General features: G+C 40.8%; 1 protein-coding gene across 2 annotated transcripts; it reads left to right on the top strand.

Moving 5' to 3' along the window:
* Positions 1-429: 429 nt before the first annotated feature.
* Positions 430-24380, top strand: LOC125720882 (putative E3 ubiquitin-protein ligase UBR7). 2 transcript variants are annotated; one of them, XM_048996784.1, is made up of 12 exons: positions 430-464; positions 988-1117; positions 9791-9924; positions 10156-10216; positions 10378-10473; positions 20517-20570; positions 20974-21079; positions 21159-21289; positions 21554-21727; positions 21825-21996; positions 22082-22143; positions 23664-24380. In XM_048996784.1, exons 2-12 carry the CDS (start codon positions 989-991, stop codon positions 23754-23756), a joined length of 1212 nt encoding a protein of 403 aa, XP_048852741.1. In that variant the 5' UTR covers positions 430-464; position 988; the 3' UTR covers positions 23757-24380. The 2 variants fall into 2 exon arrangements, with proteins under 2 accessions (XP_048852741.1, XP_048852740.1); XM_048996783.1 differs by lacking the exon at positions 430-464 and adding an exon at positions 565-695.
* The last annotated feature ends 829 nt before the right edge of the window (positions 24381-25209 follow it).

Raw genomic sequence — 25209 nt, 5'->3', positions numbered from 1 at the left:
TCAATGGCCGTATCAACCCCAACGTCTCAAACACGCAAAGAACACCTCAACGTTTTAATACTTCAGGCAGAACCTGCACGGCAACCGCCGAAAAACATCCGTAGCAATTATATGGCAAGTTTTAATATTCAACAGACACCATCGAAGCGCTACCGGCCGAATATTAACGACCGAGGCATACCATCGGCGTTAAGCTGGTCCACGCCGTTTCCCGCAGTTCCTCCGTCCTTAGACACCAACTCCGTCAAGGCTTGTGACACATCGGCACTTAGAGTGTGAATCCCCGATAAAACAGACTGGAGGCTTTTCTCTGTTTTAACCACGAATTCCCGGCTGTCACCATCTCGATATTTCAATTCCCCACGCAGCTCCGGCGCAGCCATACTACCTGAATGACACACGTGACTTCCGACGTAATGACGTCAACGAGCCTAACACGGATAGGGTGCTGGGGCTATAGGAGGGTATGTGCCCACTTTCAGAACTACATGCGGCTAACAAACCGGGGCGCTAGATTATGGCTTAAATTGGCCAGCCTGAAAATACGCAGTGGTATTTGTCTGCGATTCCTGCATAACATTTTAGTAGGAAATTAGTCCATGGGAGTCGTTAGGTCTGACCACTTGGGGCTATAGCCCCACGTATTTTCCGTCTACCCGATGCCTATCTTCCTTTAAAAAAAGGCCAAACTCCGGGTAAACTCGACTTATTAGAGTTTTCAAATACTTGAGACGCCCCTGAATTCGTCCAAATATTTTGCCTGCTCTAGAAACGATTTCATGTTTTATTACAGTTAACACCAAGAAATAATCGTTTAGCGCTCTCCTTTGTCTGTTCCTCAATAATCTTCATTCTAATGAAAAATGTGCACATGCCTGTGTGCATTACCAGTGAATACGGTAGACCCCCCCCCCTCTTTCCCTCCCCCCCCCGTGCCGTTTGCCCTGGAAAAGGAAGTGAGTCTTAGTTTTTTTCTATCTTTTTAAGCATGGCGGTAAACGAGGGGGACGAGGCGACCGTCTCTCTTGTAGACGTCCTGGAGGAAGACGAGGAATTGGAAAACGAGGCGTCGGCAGTGCTGGGCGGTAGCGACTCGGAGAAGTGTTCATATCCCGAGGTAACACTAGCAGTAGCCCTCGAGCCGTTCGTCGTTGCTGGCCGGGTCGCCGGAGCCCACTGCTCGCTTCCGAAGCTGGCCGGCGCCAATATAAGGCTATGATGAAGGGCAGATGCAGGTGCACATCCAGATGTTTTTGACGTAAATATGGGTATGTTGCCACATGTCTGGCCGCTCGTTTATAATTAAGACGGTCTGCTACAGCTGCTTTTGACTTTCAAATTGGATGAAATGTCTAAGTACCAGGCAGAATACGTCAACATCATCCTGCTACAAATCAAATGTAACACAATAACATACACTTTCACACCAGTACTTTGTATTTAATTAAAATACATTTAATTTGTAATTTGCAAATACAGAAATACATGTGAATTAGTGACAATACGCGACAAGTGTACCATTTCATCTGTAGTGTACGTGTAATATTTCCAAAATATCCAGCTTTCAGTAACTTTAAATAATTTTATAATTGACATGTTACAGTGTGGGGCGGCATGGTGGTGCAGTGGTTAGCACTGTTGACTCACACCTCTGGGACCCAGATTCGAGTCTCCGCCTGGGTTACATGTGTGCGGAGTTTGCATGTTCTCCCCATGTCGTCGTGGGGTTTCCTCCGGGTACTCTAGTTTCCCCTCACAGTCCAAAAACATGTTGCTAAATTGCCCGTAGGTGTGCATGTGTGAGTGAATGGTGTGTGAGTGTGCCCTGCGATGGGCTGGCCCCCCATCCTGGGTTGTTCCCTGCCTCGTGCCCATTGCTTCCGGGATAGGCTCCGGATCCCCCGCGACCCAGTAGGATAAGCGGTTTGGAAAATAGATGGATGTTACAGTGTTAATTGTGAACTGAAAATGACTTTTGTAACATTAGTAACGTATTGAGAGCTTAAGTTGCACCTCCAGTAACGGTTTGAGGTTGGTGGTATCGTGGTTAAGTCTTACAGAACCGCAAAACGAGATTGTGAACGTTTGTATCACGGTCTTAGTCTTGGTTTCAGAACCGTCACGCCCTTAATTTACACCCAGTGTTTCTCACAGAATTAGTGGTGGTGGCTGACAGGGGTACCTGCAGAGATGGGGACTCCAGTTTGTGACTTGGACTGGAAAATGTTGACATTTCTACATATGCGAAGCATTGTATGTGCAATACTTTCAAATTGTAAAGGCGTTAAACACATCACGACATACGGCCATTCACAGAGGAGATATATCGAGTCTAGCAAACTTGTTCGGCAAGTCTCTTTTGGCTTCCACAAAATGGTATAAAGAGGGGTATGATGAATTCAAAGAATGAATATGTACTTAAGGAAACACATTAAAAGTGGCCCAAACCAGAATAGACGGGAGGCAAAAAGTGTTCGACAAATTAAATGTGTAAGTAGTTTTTAGTTATTGTATTTATCACTTGACCGTAGTATTACTTTAAGATATAATATGCCATCTCGGCTGAAGCCGTATGTTTCGAAAAGAATATCATCCTGCAACAATAAAGGATCTTGCCGATCGCGCAAAACCCTCAATTTGAAATTCCCTTATTATTTGTGCACCGATTGCAATTGGTCGCTCATCCATGAATGGCGAGGCTATGACTGAATGGATTTCCATGCACGGACACTGATTAAGCGTGTGAGCATGTGAATTAATCCTTGTTACGTAGAACAAACCTGCTCCGAGCAGGTTTGAGGATTTGGAAGTGCTGCTATGACAACAGGAGTTTTGAAAAACCGACAGATCCAGGATCATACCAAATCGTCAACAATTACATCCGGCTAAATGAGTAATCCATGTACAAAAAAAATACCCCCAGGTACTGGAGCCGGAGAACTGTAATGTCCGACGATGTCAACAAACAGCATATAATTTTCTGTTTTGCCACAAGTACAAATACAAGTACAATATGACAGAGCATGACATATTCAGAATGTTATTGCAAATTATATTTAAATTAGAAAACATCGCTTAGAAATAGCCGTTGCTTAACCCTTGTCATAAATTATATATACATTGTGTACAGAGATACAGATTAGCATTGACTGCCATAAATGTGATAATTTAGCACAGGGGTGCCCATACTTTTTCAGATTGTGATCTATTTATAAATGGCCAAGTAAAAATGATCTACCTACTATAAAACTGCAAAACATATATTTATTTATAAAGTATATAGTATTCTTTATCGATTTCCTTTTGGGATAAATAAAGTACTTTTGAATTGAACTGGGATATTAATTCCTTCACCTTTCTCTTTCTTAGCTCGCTTTTCGGAGGGAAGTTAATGTTGTAGTTTTTATGAACAGTCTGAAAATGCCACTCCACATTTCCCTTCTTCGGAATAGCAATGGTAGACTGACAGATGAGGCAAACGCACTTCAAATATAATTGTGGAAAAAAGTCCTCCCATTCCGTATGGAAGTGGCTTCTTACTTGGTCCAGCTCACCCATTCATTTTTATACCCTTTCTTAAGTTCAGCAGAAATAAATTGGAGGCTGACTAGGTGACTCGGTAGCTTGCTAGAGTTTTGTATCTAGCTGGCGCGGTTGAATGCATCATCCATTCTCTATTTTTTATGCCGTGCGATCTACCCACACTACCTTTGCGATCGACCAGTACTGTATATGTCGATCGACGTATCGTGGACTCCTGATTTAACAGATATCTTGCAGAACACCTTTTAGTTTCTGACATACATTTCTAAGTCAGGCTGTATTTTCTTACAACTTAAAATCTGCCCCCACCTCTTTATTGTTCACCGCATACAGCGTGTACTGTTATGTTTTAAATTTTTAGGAGTTCTGTCAGGCAATTAAATTTTACAGTTTTAATAAAGTAAAAATATTACGCCAGCAAATAATTCGATTGAACTAATCTATTACACTAATATCACTGACCGCTTTCAGGTAACTAAAAGAGCAGCAGGACTGCACATTATTTGAGCTTTTTAACATGGAGGTTGCGGTGTTACTTGCATAATCATTTATTTTATTGCACACACACACAAACTGTATGAGAAATAGATTGTATTCATTAATTGGAGATTTGCTTTAGAACAATGTGTAAAAACGAAAATCTCGATTTACTTTAACGTGTATTTACTTTATCAGCATGTCAAACAGGGTCTGGGTTATACTCATTTATTCACCAATCACATCACTTTAACGTAGTTGGGGGCGCTTGGTTTGGTCTGGCTCCAGACCAGGGCTAGCCTGTCATGCTTTCAGCGCAGCAGTTTGTGCCGTCAGCGTCGTTCAGTCCGAGCAGTTTTTTAGCTCCAATGCTAAAAAAATCTTCTTTAAAAAAAGAAAAAAGTCAAGTCCCTGGTAAGCTTGACTTAGTCCCTGATGTTTTCAGTAGCATTTTGACAACATCAGCCAGCATTAGTTCATAGATGTATGTAAAGGGCCATATTGCTTGGAAGTTATTTGCAGGGGGTGGGGCTGATGCATGCCAAATGCTCATTTTTTGACTGGAATACTATATGCTGAAGGAGTTGAGTTGAGAGAGTTATATTTTCAGCATTTATAGTTCAGATATGCTTCTTTCAACTGTACTGTGCACTTACCTGTCACAGGAACTGTGTTAGTCCGGATGGATTGACCAAAGAATATCTTAAGAACTGTGAACAAGGCTTCTCATTAATTCAATGATGCTACTAGTAGGTTTCTCAAATTTAAGATCTGATTTAAGTATCTCTGACTGACAGTGCTCCTTCTCATTAGATTCACATTTCAAGAGGGGTATTCTCAAAATTGACCTCTTGGCAGCTGAACAGAAAGACTTGAAAATGTCATATTTGACCCTGGGAGTTTATATTGAAGGAGTTGAGTTGAGATACTTATATTTTCAGAATTTATAGTTCAGATATGCTTCTTTCAACTGTATAAGTTTCATTCCCATCACTAACTATCTACACAACCACGCCCCCGAAGTAGGGGGTCCTGTGGGGGATTTCTCACCTGTGACCATTTTCAGATGGCAATATATCAAAGAATAAATGGCTATTTAGAATGAATTTGCATCTGCTTACAGTATCTTCCTCAAATAGCAAAAATATAGAAGAATATTGGATGTAGGTGTGGTGGTGACCCCACAGCTTGGGGTCAAAATCCGAAAAAAGTGAACCAAAAACTGATTTATGCAGGTCCATAACTTTGAAGTGCTTCCCCTGAGCTGATTCTGAAAGAGCAGGGAAAGGTATACCAGGAGAGCAATTTTCAGCTCTCTTGCATGCTTAGAAGCGAAGATATGGTCTCCTGAAAACCCTTACAAATGACATGCGCGATTCGTGAGTGCAAAAAAGGGGCATGGCACCCAAATTTGAAAGGGCCATAACTTTGGACTGCATCCGAATTTTTCAATAAAACTTGGGAAATTTTCAGTGTTCTCTATAAGGATCAAAATACCAAGTTTTCATCTAAATCAGGAATGATGCCCATGGTACTTTTCTGGACATTGGTTGATTTGGCACGGACTTACCCCAAGGCATTTTGCACTGAGCACCAAAGCAGCTTCTTTTCTTGAGGATTAATGGTCATGTAAAAACAAAGTTCATAACAAGAAAGCTGGGCCTAGCAGGATGGGTCACGTCAGAACCAATTCTTGCTTATGTGGTGCCCTAGGTGCGCATCACTGCCAGTACCCCTCTGTCTGAGGTAAAATTAAATTGGCTGGCTAGTCAGCGCCCCCTTAGAAGTTGGCACCCTAGGCCTATAGCCTGTGTCGTCTATAGGATTGACTGACCCTGGGTCTCGTGATTTACTTGCATCTAGCCAAAGACGGTGATAGGATATTTATTACCTGGCTTAAAGACTTTTAATGGTTTTAAAATGAGAGAAAATAAAGTCATAAAATTCATTATTTAAAATATTTTAAATAATAAAATACAATCTCTTAAAGTATTTTGTTATAAATTATGTACAAATTTTTCTTGTTACAAAGTACGCAAAGTACGCAAGAAATAATGAAATACATATATATTTTAAATACATTTAACTGAAATAGTGCCCATCTCTGTAAACGTTGTGTGTGCTGCGTCTGCATTTAATGGCTAGGATTAGGGAGTCAGATCTTCAAAGTTTGAGGCTGAACACAAATCCTAAATCTTGCCCTTTATGTTTTCACAGTACAACTTGGTAGAAGTTGCATGTTGTGGTTTATTCTGTTGAACTGAGTGCAAAAATATACTACAGGTGGACTAGTTGTAATTTAATCAAATTACATTTGTTTGTCAATTTTACTGATCAGCAGTCTACATTGAATGCAGAATTATTAGGGAAGTACTACTCCCACAGAATTTTATGAATTTGTCTTGCTTCAAGTAAATTTATTTAGAGAGAAAATGTAACATTAGTCTGTCACAAACAACAATAAAGAAAAACTCATCAGCCTACAGAATTATTCAACAATATGAAAGTAACTTGCTGTTCTCTGTCAGTCAAGAAGCTGATGTAGGAATTATTAGCTCAGGTAAATTATAATATCTCCACCAATATGTTTTGAAATGAATTAACTTTTAATTAATTATTATTTAATGCTGATTATTAACCAATTGTTATGCCGAATGGTCGGCTCCTCCAAACTCAATTGCGAATCCCCGTGAGTCTGTTAATGTGAGACTTATATGGGATTCATTAATAATCCGTATCGCTTAATAACCTGGGTTAGTAGGCTCGTCCAGCGAACTGCGTCACTAGGTAATGTAAACGATCGGTAGCGAAGCTCCCCTCACGGCCGATGAGAGAGAGTCTCGCGATATTTCAGGCGAGTTTGAGGTTTCAGAGCGTAGTAGCCAGATCGCACAGAGGCAGGGACTATTGTGAGCACTCAATGAATGGAGGCTGAAGTTGTGTAAAAGACATGCATTTATTCCTACAACTAACATAAGACAGACATTGCACCTAAGACAAACAATAGACACGAAATAGCGTAATAGAAACAAACAATGTAATCATGAAAATGCAATGACCAGATTTAAAATGAGTAACCTTAACAGGGAAAAACTGTACTGCAAAGCAAGCAGTTTCTGAAAATATGACCCTAAAGGAATATAGCAGGTGAATAGGACAGTTTAGGTTATTAGGAATGAAAGGAAGTTGGTTTACTTGGTTGCAGAGTGGGGGGGGGGTGGTCTTGGCAATTGGTTGCGGAGCCTGATGAGCTGATGGGTGATGGCATTCAGGGAGGCGTGGTGTTTGCAGCGGTGGTTGGTGTGGAGCCCCTCTGTTTCTCTCTCCTGGTGAAGCTTGGGCTGGGTTGCAGTTCTCTGTCCAGCTGGGTCTTCACTGACAGGCTTCAAGAGCGCTGCTTGTGGGCTTCTCTTCTGGGCTGATGTTCTACACCTTTCTCTTCGGGCTGATGGTCTTTTTGTTTCTTCTCCCCTTCTGTTTCTTCTCTCCTGCCTTTGTTCTGAGGTGCCAGGTTTTATAATGTAAAGTTCGTGAATAGGAGTGACCAGGAATTCGACTCCTGGACCAATGACTGACCATCCATTTGGCGGGCTTTCGGAAGGGGGTCTGTATCAGTCCTTTTGAGATTTATGACCAGACTGATTTCCCTTGTATTGATGATTTTCGTTAGACTGGTGTAACTTTTGATATATTCACTTTCGTGGTAACCACTGACCAGATTTGGAAACTGGAGTGATTTTCCATCGGTTTGATACCAAACATGCCATACCAGCCTAGTGGTTCACACCGAACACCATCTGTAATGATTAATTAATGATTACTTATATTATGTCATTATGTTATGTTATATTACTCACCAGTACCTGGTCTAGATGGTCTAGGTTGCACCTCAATCAGAGGCTACCCTTCATACAGGCATTATATGACATATTCTCATGTCAACAGCACATCTTACCCTTAGATAGGCATGGTAGAATACAAAGAGCTTACTAACGGCCACAAGGATCAGATAAGGCCACTAAGGAATGTGGATGAGAAAGGGGGGGGGGGGTTGTCAAACAAAGAAAAAGAATCTCCGAAAGTTAAGACACATACAAACATAACCTGTACATACGTATATTGAGACTAGTAGTCAAGAGTAAATAAATATACAGATATACAAAAGCCAAACTTAAAAGAGACTTTCTTTGGGGTGTTGGTCTGTTGGGTGAGTGGTATGTAAGGCAGGATGTCTGAGGAGGGGGTTGTGTGCTAAGTCGAGGGACCCCTGTCCTTGAGGTCCACTCTGCTGTCTGTAGGTCCCTAAATCTTTGAGCAATAAAAGTCGGAGTGCTGGCCTCCCTTGTTATCTGTGTGTGTTTAAGTGTGTCTGTGTGTGTGGGGTCATGAACCCCCCTTTGAGGCCTAGGCCAATGTGTGCCTCTCGTACCAGGGTAGGCCTTGTCTCAGGCCACCTGGAATTTAAGCTTTGTGATATGTGCATGTGTGATCCTACACTGATGACCCACTGATAGATGGCAGGAGATATGTTCAGCTGGGAAAGATTGAAGGAGAGGATTTCTGGGACAATGGTGTTGAACTGCGAACTAAAGTCTATAAACGGGATCCTTGCAGTCCCTGGGCAGTTACAGGATGTAATGCAGTCCCATGTTTACTGCATCATCCACTGACTTTTTTTTTTTTTTTTTTACTTTTCAGAGTAGTTTCTTTTAGCCACTCTGATTTCTTTGGTCAGTGTGTTTCTGGCCTGCCTGTACAGAGCCCTGTCCAATTTATGGACTACTTGCTTGTGAGGGGGCATTGTTCTGCATGAATATCATAGCCTTTTTTGAAAGATGCTGACTTCTTCTTGTACAAGTGTATAAAGAAGGTATGTTCTAGAAATTGATCTTGTAGTTAATTTTTACACCATCTTCAAGTTGGAAAAGTCCGACAAGTTCATCACTGATAATTACAGCTTACATCATCACTCCACCACCACCTTGTTGGTGCATGAAGAAGGTGGCAGATAATTTGTGTCATCTTGTCTCAGCATACTCCTTCTGTCATCTTTGGTTGCTGGCCACAAAACATTCAATTGTATGGTGATCATATTTTAAAGTTTGGCTGTTTCTGTTGTCTTGCATCCCTCTGACTTGGACTTTACTACTCTTATTTCCGCTCTGTGCACTGTCCTTTTTGACCCATTTTAATAATAATAATTTTCTTAACTTTACACAGGGAAGTATGTGCAGTTCCTTGTTTTACTCCATACAGAAAGTACCCAGACCAAATACTGAGCGTGCTCTGTTTTTAAACTGCCCATTCTTAATTGTGGTTTCATCTGGGCTGAAAATATTGGGGAAGGTACAAGGAAAGTACACACTTGCCTAATAATTCTGGATGCAGTGTATAGAGCAGTGGTTTAATATTTTGTTGATATAAATGAACAGGCTGGACTAGAAGTAGGCGATCCTAATCCAGGAGTGCCAGTGTCCAGCAGGTTTTCTGTCCTATTTGGTTCTCTGATGAATCGCATCTGATCTCAGCTAGATTACAAAACCTATTGGATACTGGCACTCCAGAATCAAGGTTGCCTACCCCTGGGCTAGATGATTATTTATTATTTATTAAATCTGATTAATTAATATAGGGGATAGCACTTGCATGGAAGGTTTTATACTGTTTTTGACTTTACATCTGTGTTTGAAAGTGGCTGCACACTTGAATTGGTGCAACGGCTCATTGAATGAGGTTTTACTGGGTGATGCTGTGTCATGTTGTGCTGCAGGGCTATGTGAAGCGACAGGCGCTGTATGCATGCAACACGTGCACGCCGACAGGTGGAGAGCCGGCCGGAGTCTGTCTTGCCTGCTCCTACACATGCCACGAGGGCCACGAGCTTTTTGAGCTCTACACCAAAAGGTGATCCTTATAGTCTATGTCACCTATTGCCTGTCTGTAGAACTGTGGGTCCTGAACCTGTGGTGGTGGTGGGGGGGGGGGGGGGGTCATAAAATAATAATATAATATTATTATATTATTATTTAAAACATGGGTTTTTCTTGTCTAATAAGCCAAGACTGTATGTTATGTTGCTTGAATGTCTTATCAGTACATATTACTTGTATATTTTAAGCTGATGTTTCTTTTTAGGAACTTCCGCTGTGATTGTGGGAATTCCAAGTTCAAAGACTTTGAGTGCAAGCTATGTCCCGTACGTTCAGCTTTATTCCTTCCAGATCTTTTTGCAGCTCACATTTTCTTACAGCAGAAAGTGCGATGTGTAGAATTAACTCGTAACTGTAGTGGCCAAACATTCATTCTGTTCATATTAAAGTGAAAGTATTGAAACTGACATTTTTCTCTTCTTTGAAGGAAAAAGATCAACTGAACACTGACAACAAATACAGCCACAATTTCTTTGGCTTGTATTGTATCTGCAACAGGCCGTACCCGGATCTAGAGGACCAGGCAAGGCCACCATTTCCTGAAAGCTTTTTGTAAATTTTTACTTCCCTGATAGCACAGCTGAGGCATATTGTTCATTTGCATGATTTTGTGTGCATTCAGTGTACAGCTTCTGTGTAATAGATCAGGTTTAGCTGTACCCTGATCCACAAGAGACTTTGAGACTCTGTACATCAGTTTTCCAGCATTTGCAGCCAAACTGACAGTTTCCTTAGTAAATCCTGAACTCAGTGTAAAAATATAAATGACAAAAGAATTGACTGCTAAAAATGCTGTGTTCTAAGTTGAATATGTATCTTTTGATTTTTAACTACATAGTAAATCAAATTTAATATTTTTCATTCATTACTTTTTGAGTAAGATTGTGTTAAATGCATTCTCTAGTTTATCAGTATTGGTGCAGCAGGTGACATAGTGGTTATAAGAATGGACTATTAACCAGAATAGTGCTTGTTTAAGTCCCAAGACGGGAGCTGCTGTTGTCTACTTAAGTTCCAGCTATATAACAGGGCTCCATAGAGAATAACATAAAGGGCTGCACAATTAATTGTTTAAAAAGAAAAAAAAATCTCAATTCACACCTCTATGCAATCTCATTTCTAAATTACAACGATTCTTCTGTATTACATCAGTCAGATCAAAGTAAGCACTCCTACTTTTCCCCAGAGAGTCTCAAGCATTCCATAATTCTGCATTCTCTTTAAAGAATTTTACAGCGCCCCAGGTCATTTTTAGTACTTCGAGAAAGTATCAGAAGTACGGTACTTCAAGGTGTTGGATTTCCACTGCTATAAAATCTGGTACTAGTGCTGAATGACATCACAACGTGAGGCAGGGTTTTTTGAGCTGAACTCAAAAAGTGGCTGTATGTCAGTAGATTTGCCAAATCTACGTGAATTTGCATAAATTCCCTGGACCTAACACCTACTAGCATCCCTGCTGAGATTTTCGCAGGCCATTGTCCTCCTGCTTTTGTTGTGCAAACACACCCATTACCTGTGAAGCCTGGCACATTTGCATTTTTTTGCTCAGAGCAGCTCAAATCCAAGGTAGGCCAAACCTGTGTGTGACATGGAAACCTTCACAAAAGTCTGCCATATTTATACAAAATATCCCACACACTGACTGACCTGCAAATATGAAAGACACACATTCACAAAATATATGGAAACACAAGTCTGTTTGATTTAAAAAAAAAAAATTGAGTGTTTCAAACTTTGCAGTGTTTGCAGGCCCAGTGACCATCGTCCCTGCATTTGGCGCAAGTGAGTTTGTAACACTTTGCACTGGTAAACTTGCTGTGATTTCTGTTACAGTTTTCTTGTACCTGGCACTGAGTTGTCCATACAAGTCCTGGCACAGCAGCAGCCTTCCTCTCTGTCTCCATTGCCTTTTGTTGCATAAATCGGCAATGGAGTTCCTTGGCTAGAAGACTCAGAAAGAATCTTCTTTTGCCTTCCCACCCTGTACATGCCTTGTACAGAACATAGGAATTTGGCACCACCAGGTCCAGCATGTTGTAAAATACAGCTACTGACCACCTGTGTGTTGCTGCTCTTATGGAATACATGCACGCCATTTGGTCCAACACATTTACAGCACATTGTAAAAGCAGAGAGAGATGTCATGGGTGTATCTGCTTTTTTCTACCTGATATAAGCCTGTATAGTACATATCAGAAAACATTGTAGCACTGGTGTAAAATTATACACACATTCACATACCGTCATGTGGTTATAGTCTGTTATGGTGTTGGGTTTCCTCTTTCTGCTGTCACAGATCGCCACATCTTGGTGCAAGGAACTCAGAACACACACAGTCTTGTTTTTTTAGGTGCAAAAATTGTCAAGGAGACACTGCCACTTCTAAGCTCTGACATGGAGAATTCCTCTTGCTGTGCAGTGTCCTTTGCAATTGGAGGAAGTTCGCGCCAAACTTTATTCCCTGTGCCCAGTAGTGTTGTTTTGCGCTGAAGCAGTCTGTGTGACAGTGCCAGTGAGGTGAAGAAATTGTCCATTGTGACATTTCTCCCATCATCCAAAAATGGCTCCATCAGATTCATGAACACGTTCTCTGCCAGCCTCTCCCTGACGAATGGGGTCCTTTCCCAAGTAAGGGAACACGTTTCAGATGTATTTGGTCTCCAAATCCGTGGCCATCCAGAACTTGATCCCAAATTTGTCCGGCTTGGATGCGATATACTGCGTGGACAATGAACCTGTACTGAAGATGTACCAGCTGTACATCTATGTTCATGTGTTCTCCTGGAGTGTAACTTTCAACACAGTTCTTGGTGAAGAGAACATGGTCATGAGTCTGATGGAGCCATTTCTGTATGACGGGAGAAATGTCACAATGGACAATTTCTTCACCTCACTGTCACATAGACTGCTTCACTTTACTGGGCATGGTGAATAACGTTTGCTGTGAACTTCCTCCATTGGCAGAAGACACTGCACAGGGACAGTCAGTGTTTAGAATGGCGCGCATGTATTCAGTACGAGCAGCAACACGCAGGTGGCCAGTAGCTGTGTTTTACAAAATGCTGGACCTGGTGGCGGTGAATGCCTACGTGGAAAGGAAAACGAAGATTGTTTCTGATTCTTCTAGCCAAGGAACTCCATTTCCGAATGCAGGGATGATACTCACTGGGTTTGCAAACGCTGCAAACACAGACTTTGAAACAGATAGACAGACTGTGTGGGAGAATAACCACTGAGACAAAAGGCAGAAAGATAATAAAGAGATGAACCTGGAACTGAGGGATGGATAAATTTTTTTTTTTTTTTTTTGTTTTTTTTTTTTTTACAATTGCTGCTATTTTTACATGAACAGCCAAACATGCAAAGCTGGAGAGATTACATAAAAACAAAATTCACCTTTGGTGTTATAATTCAGTGATGACCAATGAAAATGAAATGACATTTTATTCTGTATGTGTACGAGCATCTCAAAAACCATGGACCATGACTTCACTCAGCTTATGACATTTATGCACAAACATGCATTGGATGAAGTAATAGCATGTTTTCATTTTATTCATTTCATTCTATTAGCAACTTTTCATTCTATTTTCACTAAATTTTTTTATAAATAAAACAGACTTGTGTTTCCATATATTTTGTGAATGTGTGTTTTTCATATTTGCAGGTCAGTGTGTGGGATATTTTGTATAGATATGGCAGACTTTTGTGAAGGTTTATATGTCTCACACAGAGGTTTGGCCTACCTTGGATTTGAGCTACTCTAAGTAAAAAATGCAAATGTGCCAGGCCTCACAGGTAATGGGTGTGTTTGCACAACAAAAGCAGGAGGAGAACGGAGCTGAAGACCTGCGAAAATCTCAGCAGGGGTGACAAACACTTCGGGACTCTCACCAGAAAATAAAAACTCGGTAAATCTAGTGATGTTGTAGGGCTGGCCGATGTTCAACATTAATACCCACATCGCATATTGTGCACATGTAATTCATATTTCGCCAGTCAGCTAAATTAAGATCAGTCTTTCTTATTTTCAGTTCTATATACAAACATTGTAGCACAGGGAGTTTGTTTCACTAAAAAAAAATTTACTCTGTCATAGGGGAAAAATAAATCAGATTTTGCTATTTTAATTATTCCTTTTCAAGATTATCTAGTATATGTTTAAGAATCAGTTTATAGTTTACCTCTGTTGCTTTTGCATCAGCGCTGCATGCGTTCTCCAAGACAGTTATAATCATTTTCATCCTTGCTGTTTAATTCACTAAAAGAAATGCGATTCACTTTTTTTTTTCAGAATCGTCGGCAAATCAAGTTTTTAGGTTCCAAAATCAAAATCACTTTTACATGTCAAACATGGAATAAGTAAAAATATACATATTAATCACCGTGGGGTTTGCTGTTGTCTACTCAACCTATCATTACGAGCTCTTCTGTATTGTCTTTAGAATATGTAATAACACAAGAACACGATTGCGTAACACATAAAAGCATGACATCTACATACAGGGTGTTTTTTGAAAAAGCCCATTCCTTAATTTCAGAGTCAGTGTCACCATTACAATGTGACTGTCACTTGGTCAGCCAGTTTAGTTAGGTCTGTGTTTGTTTTACTAGCTGTCTGGCAATGCTCCAAGCTGAGTTCTGCATTGAACAGCCCTAGTGAGGAGCTCTCTGTTCTGAATTTCACTGAGTCGTCAGGTGAAGGGCCCTCTACTGATTTTTCACTGCGTTTTTAAGTTTTGCTGCACTTTTGGCTAAATTTTATTTTGTTTGACTTAATTTTGTCACTGCTGTGTCATTTTCCTGCTCTCCATAGATAGCAATGTCTTGCAGCCATGTATCACGGCAAAACACAGAGAAAGGCTTGACCTCTGATCCCTTTGAATGTCTCTGCTGTGTAACGTTGTCATATTTCCAAATCTGTTCTCTAGTTCTTTAACAGTAATGTCAACTCTTTTTTTCAGTTATTGCATTCAGGTCATTCCTGAAAGTGGTGTGACTTTGGGGGGCCTTCAATTTGACATATTGGAAGGCTCTGCCAGTGAGGGTACTTGCAGTCCTCTCCTTCCTGCTTGTTGTCAGTATCTTCTGTTGTTTTGTACTTTCAGCCCTAGAAATTTACTCTATGTGCTGTTAGAATTCCTGCATCTTCCCTTCTATTAATGACTTTTCTTTCAACCTTTAAACTGTAGTCACACAGGTTTCAATTGCAGCCACCTCAATTGCACAAGATCAGAGAATTCTTTTGATGTATGAGGCTGAACTTTGAGACTTCTTGAAAAAAAGATCATGTAAAAATTGACCAAAGGCAACAAAATATAGGCTTTCCATTTGCTGCAGAATATGCTTGGCCCTGCCACCAAGTGTCCCATGTGATAATGGACAGCAGTAAATTGTCCCACCATAATTTGACTGAAGTGTGTTCGATAAATTTGTGGCAGCCAGCACTGAGTTTTAACTGCTGTTGGGTTTTGTGAATGTAAGGTACTCCATCTAGGGAGCAGAAATATAAAGTACAGGTATTTCATGGGTCTCACTGAAATAAAGGTAGCCGATCATGATAAAGACCTTGGTGTGTATGTTGATGCTTCCATGTCCCATTCTTGCCAGTGTGGGGAAGCAATAAAAAGGCCAATAGGATGTTGGGGTATATCTCCAGGTGTGTGGAGTATAAGTCAAGGGAGGTAATGCTAAGATTATACAATTCCTTGGTGAGACCTCACCTAGAATATTGTGTGCAGGTTTGGTCACCATATCTTAAAAAGGACATTGTGGCCTTAGAAAAGGTGTAGCGTAGGGCCACAAAAATGATTCCTGGTCTTAGAGGAATGTCATACGAGGAACAGTTACTTGAGCTAAATCTGTTCAGTCTCAAGCAAAGGAGACTGAGGGGGGCCATGATCCAGGTATATAAGATTCTAACAGGTTTGGATGCTGTTCAACCAAATAGTTACTTCAGCATTAGTTTAAATACACGAACTCGTGGCCATAGGTGGAAATTAGCGGGAGAACATTTCAAGCTGGATTTAAGGAAGCACTTCTTTACACAGCGCGTAGTCAGAGTATGGAATAGCCTTCCTGATAATGTAGTGCAAGCTGAATCCTTGGGTTCCTTTAAATCAGAGCTAGATAAGATTTTAACGACTCTGAGCTATTAGTTTAGTTCTCCCCAAGCGAGCTTGATGGGCCGAATGGCCTCCTCTCGTTTGTATAGTTCTTATGTTCTTAATGGTGAGCAGAAATCCCAGAACCACACGGGGGGACCTAGTGAATGACCTGCAGAGAGCTGGGACCAAAGTAACAAAGGCCACAATCAGTAACACACTATGCTGCCAAGGACTCAGATTATGCAGTGCCAGACGTGTCCCCCTGCTTAAGCCAGTACATGTGCAAGCCCGTCTGAAGTTTGCTAGAGAGCATTTGGATGATCCAGAAGAGTATTGGGAGAATGTCATATGGTCAGATGAAACCAAAATAGAACTTTTTAGTAAAAACGCTACTAGTCGTGTTTGGAGGAGAAAGAATGCTGAGTTGCATCCAAAGAACACCATACCTACTGAAAGGCATGGGGGTGGAAACATCATGTTTTGGAGCTGTTTTTCCGCAAAGGGACCAGGATGACTGGTCCATGTAAAAGAAATAATGAACGGGGCAATGTATCGTCAAATTTTGAGTGAAAACCTCCTTCCATCACCAAGGGCATTGAAGATGAAACGTGGCTGGGTCTTTCAGCATGACAATGATCCCAAACACACCGCCCGGGTAATAAAGTAGTGACTTTGTAAGAAGCATTTCAAGGTCCTGGAGTGGCCTAGCCAGTCTCCAGATCTCAACCCCATAGAAAATCTTTGGAGGGAGTTGAACGTCCGTGTTGCCCAGCGACAGCCCCGAAACGTCACTGCTCTAGAGGTGATCTGCATGGAGGAATGGGCCAAAATACCAACAGTGTGTGACAACCTTGTGAAGACTTACAGAAGACGTTTCACCTCTGTCATTGCCAACAAAGGTTTCATTACAAAGTATTGAGATGGACTTTTGTTATTGACCAAATACTTATTTTCCACCATACTTTGCAAATAAATTCTTTAAAATTCAGTCAATGTGATTATCTGGATTTCCTTTTCTCATTTTGTCTCTCATAGTTGAGGTATACCTATGGTGAAAATTACAGGCCTCTCTCATCTTTTTAAGTGGGAGAACTTGCACAACTGGTGGCTGACTAAATTCTTTTTTGCCCCACTGTAACTAATAGCTCAGAGTTGTTAAAATCTTATCTAGCTCTGATTTAAAGGAACCCATGGTTTTAGCTTGCACTACATGAACAAGAAGACTATTCCATACTCTAACTATACACTGTGTTTTCTCAAATTCAGTTTAAATTGTTCTCCCACTAATTTCCACCTATGGCCACAAGTTCTGGTATTTAAACTAATATTGAAGTAGCCATTTGGCTGAACAGCATCCAGACCTGTTACAATCTTATTTAACTGGATCATGTCCCCCCTTAATCTCTAAGGCTAAACTGATTCAACTCGGCTACCCTCTCCTGATAAGACATTCCTCTAAGACTAGGAATCATTCTTGTAACCCATGAACCTTTTCCTAGACAACAGTGTCCTTTTTAATGTATGGTGACCAAAACTGCACACAATATTCTAGGTGGGGTCTTAGGAATTATATAATCGTAGTATCACCTCACTTGACTTAAACTCCACACACCTGGAGATATACCCCAACATCCTATTGGCCTTTTTAACTGCTTCCCCACACTGGTGAGACTGGGACATGGAAGCATCAACATACACACCAAGGTCTTTTTCATAATCATATACCTTTATTTCAGTGGAATCCATAAAATATCTGTACTTTATATTTCTGCTCCCTGCAAGGATTACATTTATCGATGTTAAATTTCATCTGCCAGGTCTCAGGCCAGTCGCTAATTAAATCAAGATCCCATTGTAGCCTCTGTGCTACTAGTTTAGCATTGCTACACCACTCACCTTGATGTCGTCTGCAAATTTAACCACTTTACTTTGTGTATTGGTGTCAATGTCATTCATGTAAATTAGGAACAATAGTGGTCCTAAAATTGAACCCTGTGGTACCCCACTATGAATGCAGACGCACTGTAACATTGTGCCTCTAATAACTACCAGCGGTGTCCTGTCTGTTAACCAGTTGTCAATCCAAGCTGCTACAGTTCCTAAAACCCCTGCAGCACTGACCTTAAGCAAGAGCCATTTTGTGGTGGACAACCTCAAAGGCCTTCTGGAAATCTAAGTAGATCACGTCGTAGGCCTTTTTGTGATCAATTTCTCTTGTAGCTTCCTCAAAGAACTCAAGTAAATTCGTTAAACAGGATCTACCTCTCCTAAATCCACATTGGCTATACCTCAGAATGTTATTTGCATCTAGGTAATCTACCATTTTCGCTTGGATTATAGCTTCCATTACTTTTCCAGTTATGCAAGTTAATCTGATTGGCCTATAGTTTGCTGGATTACTTCTGTCCCCTTTTTTTGAATATGGGTGTTATATTAGCATACTTCAAATCAGATGGTACCATATCAGCAGATAAAGATTTCAGGAATAGTAAAGTTAAATGTTGGCTAATAATATCCCTCATCTTTTTTTAAATTATAGGTAAGATGCCATCAGGGTCCTGCAATTTATGTATTATGAGCTTAGCTAGGCTTTGAACCACATCAGCCTCAGTTATACATGTATTGGTCATAGACGACACTGTATTTGTACTAAATTGTGGCAAGTTACTCGTGTTCTCTTTTGTGAACATCCGTGTAAAATAATCATTTACTATATGAATTTCATTTTCAATCATAAGACCCTTACTATCCTGCAGATTAGTGATTTCAGCTTTTAGAGCTCTTTTGGAGTTAAAACATTGGGAGAAACTTTTAGTGTCATCCTTAGCCTCTGGTGAAATCTTCATTTCTACATTCCTCTTTGCGAGTCTAATGTTATTTTTTAACTCAGTCTGTAAACTTCCTCTTGCACTTGCAGCAATGTGCTTTTAAAAACCCACATGCCTCTTCATCAGTTTTGCTGTTTAACTCCATCCAGTTTACAGTTTCTAGTTTCAGTCTCATACCATTAAAGTTAGCCTTCCTCGTGTTGTATATTTTTGTTTTGGACTTTGCTCTTCAGACACTTTAATCATGTTGTGATCACTACCGTCCAGTGGTTCTAAAACCTTTAATTTTCCAATCCTGTCTTGGTTGTTAGAGAAAACAAGATCAAGAAAGGTTTCTCTCCTAGTAGGGGTATTAACAAACTGAGTAAAAACACAATCCTGTACTTATTTCGCCACCTTAAGTTCATTTACAGTGTCCCACTGTATCCCAGGTAAATTAAAATCACCCATAACCACCACATCGTTTTTTTATGACTTATAATCCTGATATCGTCATATAACATTCTGCTTTCCTCTGCAGCTACATTAGGTGCTCTATAACAAACACCGACAATTAGGGCATTTGAGGTTTTAGCATCTAGTTTTATCCATACAGCTTCTGCATTTAAATTTTTATCAGGGAGCTCCTTTGCCTGCAAGTTTTCCTTTACATATACTGCAACACCACCTCCCTTCTTGCCTATCTGGTCTGTACGGAACAACGTGTAACCATCCATATTTTATTATTCTTCATCATTGTCACTCATCCATGTTTTTGTTATTCCTATAATGTTGTAAGAGTCTGATGGAATTAAAGCCTCTAGATCATGAATTTTGTTTCTAATACTCCTAGAGTTTAAATACAGACTGCAAAGGGTAGGCCTTTTATAGTGCCTACTTTTAATATTAATTGTCCGTCTCTGCCCACCTATATTCTTAACTAACCTCCCTGCCCCCCTAGTCCCTAGTTTAAACATTCCTCAGCTGCTATACACGTATGCCTACCCAAATTGCTGGTTCCGATCTGGTTCAGATGCAGTTGTTAACTGTGATGTCCTTGATACTCATGTACATGAATTTGGCTTAAGTAAAGAAAATAAGAACTATATATACATGCATGTTTAGTCAGCATAAAAAACCCTTTCTGCTTTTTATATAGTTTTTTTTTTTATTGTGAATAGTCAAGCTGAAATTTTTTTTTGAACACCAGCGTTATGTTTCAGTCAAATAACGTAACCTTGAGATAGATCTATTATCCAATCCCATGATTCATTGAGTCATATGGTCAGGCGCAAAAAAAGATGGAAAAAAAAGTGAATCATAGAATCGGGTTTAGAATCGATTAATTACAAAGGACAGTTCGAAAGAATGGAATCAGTTAATTGAGCCGAACTTCCCGTCACTAGTCTACACCACTCCATCACAGTGCAGCAATCCCAGCAATCTCTACAGCAATCCCAGCAGCCTCAGTATGGAAAACCTATTCGCAAATTATATTCAGGCACGTTGGTGACCATTTTAAGCACCATCTGGAGCACTGTATGTTGGTAAATTTTAGTGTTTTGCGAAAAAGTATTAGCTAAACAGCTACATGGGTTATTATAAGCAGGTTTGCCCACGCAGATCATCGGACTGTCTCTTTCTCCTAGATTCCAGATGAGATGATTCAGTGCATCGTTTGCGAGGACTGGTTCCACGGGAGAGTAAGTGTTGTAAACTTTTTTCTTGACAAAACCGTGTAAAGTTCTGAAGCACAGGGACGTTTCCTTGAGTACTTCCATCTTAATGTATTGAAGTATGTGATTGCATGCAATTCCTTATATTTTTCACCATTACTAAAAATATCTTAAAGCAGTGTTTTCAGTTTTAAATGATTGTGTTAATACCAGCCCACACTGCTTTCACCCTACCACATTAATTATTAGCCTACTAAGGACCATGTGAGCCTGATTAAGGTAGGGTTGGAATGAAAACACTATAGCAGGCGCAAGATTGATAACTGCTGCTTTTAAGCAAAATTTCAAGTGAGTAAAACATAACAGTAACAAAGGGGTTTGGTAACTGATTAGAAAGAGGGTTTCTATGGTGCTCTGATCTGGTCTGCAGCACCTGGGTTGCAGGGTGGCAGAAGGGGTGGAAATGCAGGAGATGGTTTGCGAGACCTGTATGAACAAGGCACCTTTCTTGTGGACCTACGCCACCCATCTGGCAGGTGAGCTTCCTGGGTCAGGCTCACCAACACTCGCCAGTCACTATCCGAAGGGTCATACTGTGTGTCTGTGTTTGCAAAGTGAACTCAGTCAAGGTAGATGATGAGATAACGGAAGAGAAGGTGGTTGTGAAGAAGGAGGATTTTGACAGCAGCTGTAGGAATGGCACAGAGGAACCCTCGACCAGCCTGCAATGTCAGGAGGAAGAGAAGGTACTGACCAGTATGCTTTGCTAAGACTGTGTTACCAGTAATCATGCATGTTGTCTGTGACCAATAGAGGGAGCTGTCCAGTAAAGATTGGGCTAATTTGCAAAAGCTTAGTGGTGGATATAGAAACTTCCACTGTGACTGGGAGATACTGATGCTGATTATACCACACCATTACCACAGTACTGTTGAATTCTCAAATCTGAAAGGTGCTGATGATTTTTCTGTAACCACACAATCACAGCTTGTGTCCTCTCCCCTGAAAAGGTCCAGGCCAATAGAGCCATATCTGGCAAGCGAAAACACCAGGAAGTGGAGGGTTCAGCAGTGCATTGCAGGCTGACGGAACTGGAGGCCCGGATACTGTCCAGGCCAAGGGAGGGAGCCGTCTTCTGGCCTCAGTTCTGGCGCTCCAGACTATGCACCTGCACCAACTGCAAGGTGTTGTTTTCTCAACTCAGCCAGGTCGTGGACCACAAGTCTCCCGCTCCTGACTCTCAGTGACATGCCACTCTGTTTATCTTCCCCCCCGGTGTAGGCGGTCTACACAGATGTGGGGGTGCCCTTCCTGCTAGATGAGTCAGACACAGTCCTAGCCTATGAGAACAAGGGAAAGACAACAGATCAGGAGGACATGTCTGAGGGTCGTGACCCACTAATGTCAGCACTCAACACGCTGGACCGTGTGCAGCAGCTGGAGATCATCTATGGTAAGACGACCTGCCTGAAAGGGGAGATGCTTCCAAACTGCTGAGCTGGGAGGGGAGCTAACAGTGCTACCTTTCCCTTTATTAGAGTACAATGATATGAAGACAGAGCTGAAGGAGTATCTGCAGAGGTTTGCACATGAAGGAAAGGTAAGGAGGTATGGCTAATGGAATGTCTTAACGTTCATCTGATGATTGGTGAGTTTCATTCTAATTAGCATATTATTACCACACAACACTTTTGAATACCTTTATTAAAAAAAGGTAAATAAAATGGTGTCCCTATTGGGTGCCGTCTGGGGGCACACAATGGCTTATTTGGGGGACATGGCCATTTAGTGCGCCCCCCATAACGCCGACCCTCTTCTTTGGTTGTTTATTGTGGTTTACATTCAATAAAGTTTAAAGTTAAAACCAATCTCTAATATGCTTATTTTTACTCAAAGTTTTGCTAGTTTTGACATTTTTTTTCTCATCTCATTAATTATTGCACTGGATTTTATGGAATACTTTAGTTTATTGCAAAAAAAAATGGTACCCTAACAAACTGATGACCTGATTTGGTGGCAAAATCGAAATACCAGAATTTGTAACTCAATTAAAAAATTTGAGAAAATTAATATGTTATGGTAATGAGTTTCTGACAATGACCCATATATACCCTTTGTGTTAATTCTATATTGGTTTGGGAATTCATTGGATAAATGTTTTTCTAAGGTGTGGTTAATCGAGATTAATCACAAACGCTGCGATTTTTAATAGACTCACAGCCCTAATTTATGATAATATGTTAAATTTATGTAGTGCTTTTTGGTTATTTATTATTGAAGGCCCGGTAGGTGAGGAGGAGAATTTTGAACAGAATACGAAATTTTTATGTGACCCAGTGCAGGTCACAGAACAGGATGTGTATAGTTGGGTCTGAGTATTGGTAAGGAGGTGAGCTGCAGAGTTGTGGATCATTTTAAGCTTGTTACAGTAGTCGAAGCAGCTGGAATGAAGGCGTGGATATGGGAGAGGCAAGGTCTGATTTGTGTGATGTTACATACATGGAAGATGAAGAGTTCTAGAATGACTCCAAGGCTGTAAGCTGTCAGTGAGTGGAGAACTGCTGTTCCTTCAATGTGGAATCAAGCCAGCTTTATTGAGGATAAATTTTTGTCACTATTGAGCTTGAGAAAGTTGTTGGTCAACCTGATCTTGATTGCAGATAAACAGGCTTTGATTTGGGACATAGATGGTGAGTGGATTGAGTTAGTCCTGATGAACATCTAGATATCATCAGTGGAATCTGGAAGTTGAGATTGGATTAACTCCAACTAAGTGTCAATGGGTAGGATGTATAATACAAAGAGCAGTGGCCCTAGGAAAGAGGCTTGAGGGAACACAGGAATGCCAAGTTGGAAGGTGAGTACCCAGAGAAAACTTAGAAGATGCTGTTGGACATTGTGCTCAGGTCAAGTGGTATGAGGATGCTGATGTCTCTGCAATCAGCAGATGTCAGAAGATTGTTGAGAATCTGTTGCACCAATGTCTCATCTGGTCAGAGCAAGTTCCAGGTCCAATCAAATTGCTCTGGTCCAGTGATTGGCAGCTTTTCTTGCGCTGAGGAATATGCCACTGGAAGCTGCCTTAGCTGTGCTGAGTTCTGCTCCATCACTTCCCAACAGGTGGTGACCCCTGAAGACATCCAGCGCTTCTTTGAGGAGCAGCAGAGCCGGAAAAGGCGGCGAGCCAATGCTGGCCAGTACTACTGCAGCTGAAGAAGCATTGCACCATACAATCTTTCCATGTCCACCAAGCCGGAACCCCAGCTTTTAATATTACTGCCATTACAACAATGCCAGTATAACTTACTACTCTCCCTGTCCTGCTATTCTACTTGTGCTTTTAAATAAAAATGCAGTCAGTATCTCCAAGGTTGTGCATCCCACCTGTTATGGTAATAATTTAAAAGAGCACAAAAATGTGTGTAGTGTCCCTTTCCGGAAGACTTTCCAGCTGGAAGAGCAAGTAGTGATGGTAAAATTAAAAAACCATGTAAGTGGACCAAAATGGAAACTTCGTTAGTGACTTGCTTTGGTTTGCCAGAGGCAGGTTCTCCCTGTTTCTGCAGTTCTTCACTGGTGTGTTTTGAAGTAAGAAATTACTGTTATTGTAAATAGCTCTGTCCCAACTGGTTTTTTCCAGATTCTTGGACCAACTACACATCCTCTCAGAGGACTGGTTTGTCATCATGTCTGCTATTCCCATGACACAGAGTGTTGGAAAGCATCATGGGATCATGTATCATTTTTTGTCCCACTCCTTGTCCCTGCATTTGAACTTGTGGTGTCTCCATTTCTGTGTGTGACAATTTGAGAAATAAAGTTGAATGATGTAACGAGCAGCGATGCTGAGATTCATGCTTTTCTGTTTGTGGATTCATTGCTCATCCATCACGTATCTAAACGATAACTGCAAGGAAGATGGAGCATCCTATAAGATAACAGATGTCAGATTGCTAACACCTGTATTTCGTGAAAATAATCACCTAAGATTTGGCATAACACAAGAATACACAAAAAGACCATGATCTTATGATGATCTTAGCAATCAATTTTGTAGGCTACATGCCTTGCAGGTTAAACTGCTGCACACTTCTTTGTATCTAGAAAAGCTTTGATTAGACCCATCCAATGACCAAACCTGCAATGAAAATTCACATTAAAATCTTTACCGTTATATGCAAATACAAATTACACGTATGTACTAAAATATGTAAAAACCACAAAAATGTATTCTTTACTAACTACATTTTAAAAAAGTATTGGTAGTACACTTCCAGTGGGGTGTACTCTGAAGTGAATTTCTAGCTCAATTGAGCCAGGTTAACTAACCATGATTGCTGTAATCTGAATTAAATGGTACTATGACGGTGGTTATCAATTTGGCAAGTTGACTCTAGGTGTCAAACAAACAAATTTATTTTTATATAGCGCATTATCACAACATTACATTGTCTCAAAGCGCTTTACAGCATCCTCACCCAAAGCCCCCAGTGAGTAAGCCATAGGCGACAGTGGCAAGGAAAAACTCCCTAGAAGGAAGAAACCTTGGGAGGGACCAGACTCAAAGGGGGAGCCCATCCTCCAGGGGCCGGCAGGGATAGTCAAATAGAGAGATGGCTAAGTGCCAGAGATGGGTCAAGTCACATTGTCCCAATCATAAGATTTG

Source organism: Brienomyrus brachyistius, unplaced genomic scaffold, assembly GCF_023856365.1.
Source record: "Brienomyrus brachyistius isolate T26 unplaced genomic scaffold, BBRACH_0.4 scaffold27, whole genome shotgun sequence".
NCBI classification, from domain to species: domain Eukaryota; kingdom Metazoa; phylum Chordata; class Actinopteri; order Osteoglossiformes; family Mormyridae; genus Brienomyrus; species Brienomyrus brachyistius.
Note: the sequence above shows the minus strand (reverse complement) of the source record. Positions and strands in the feature narration are given on the sequence as shown.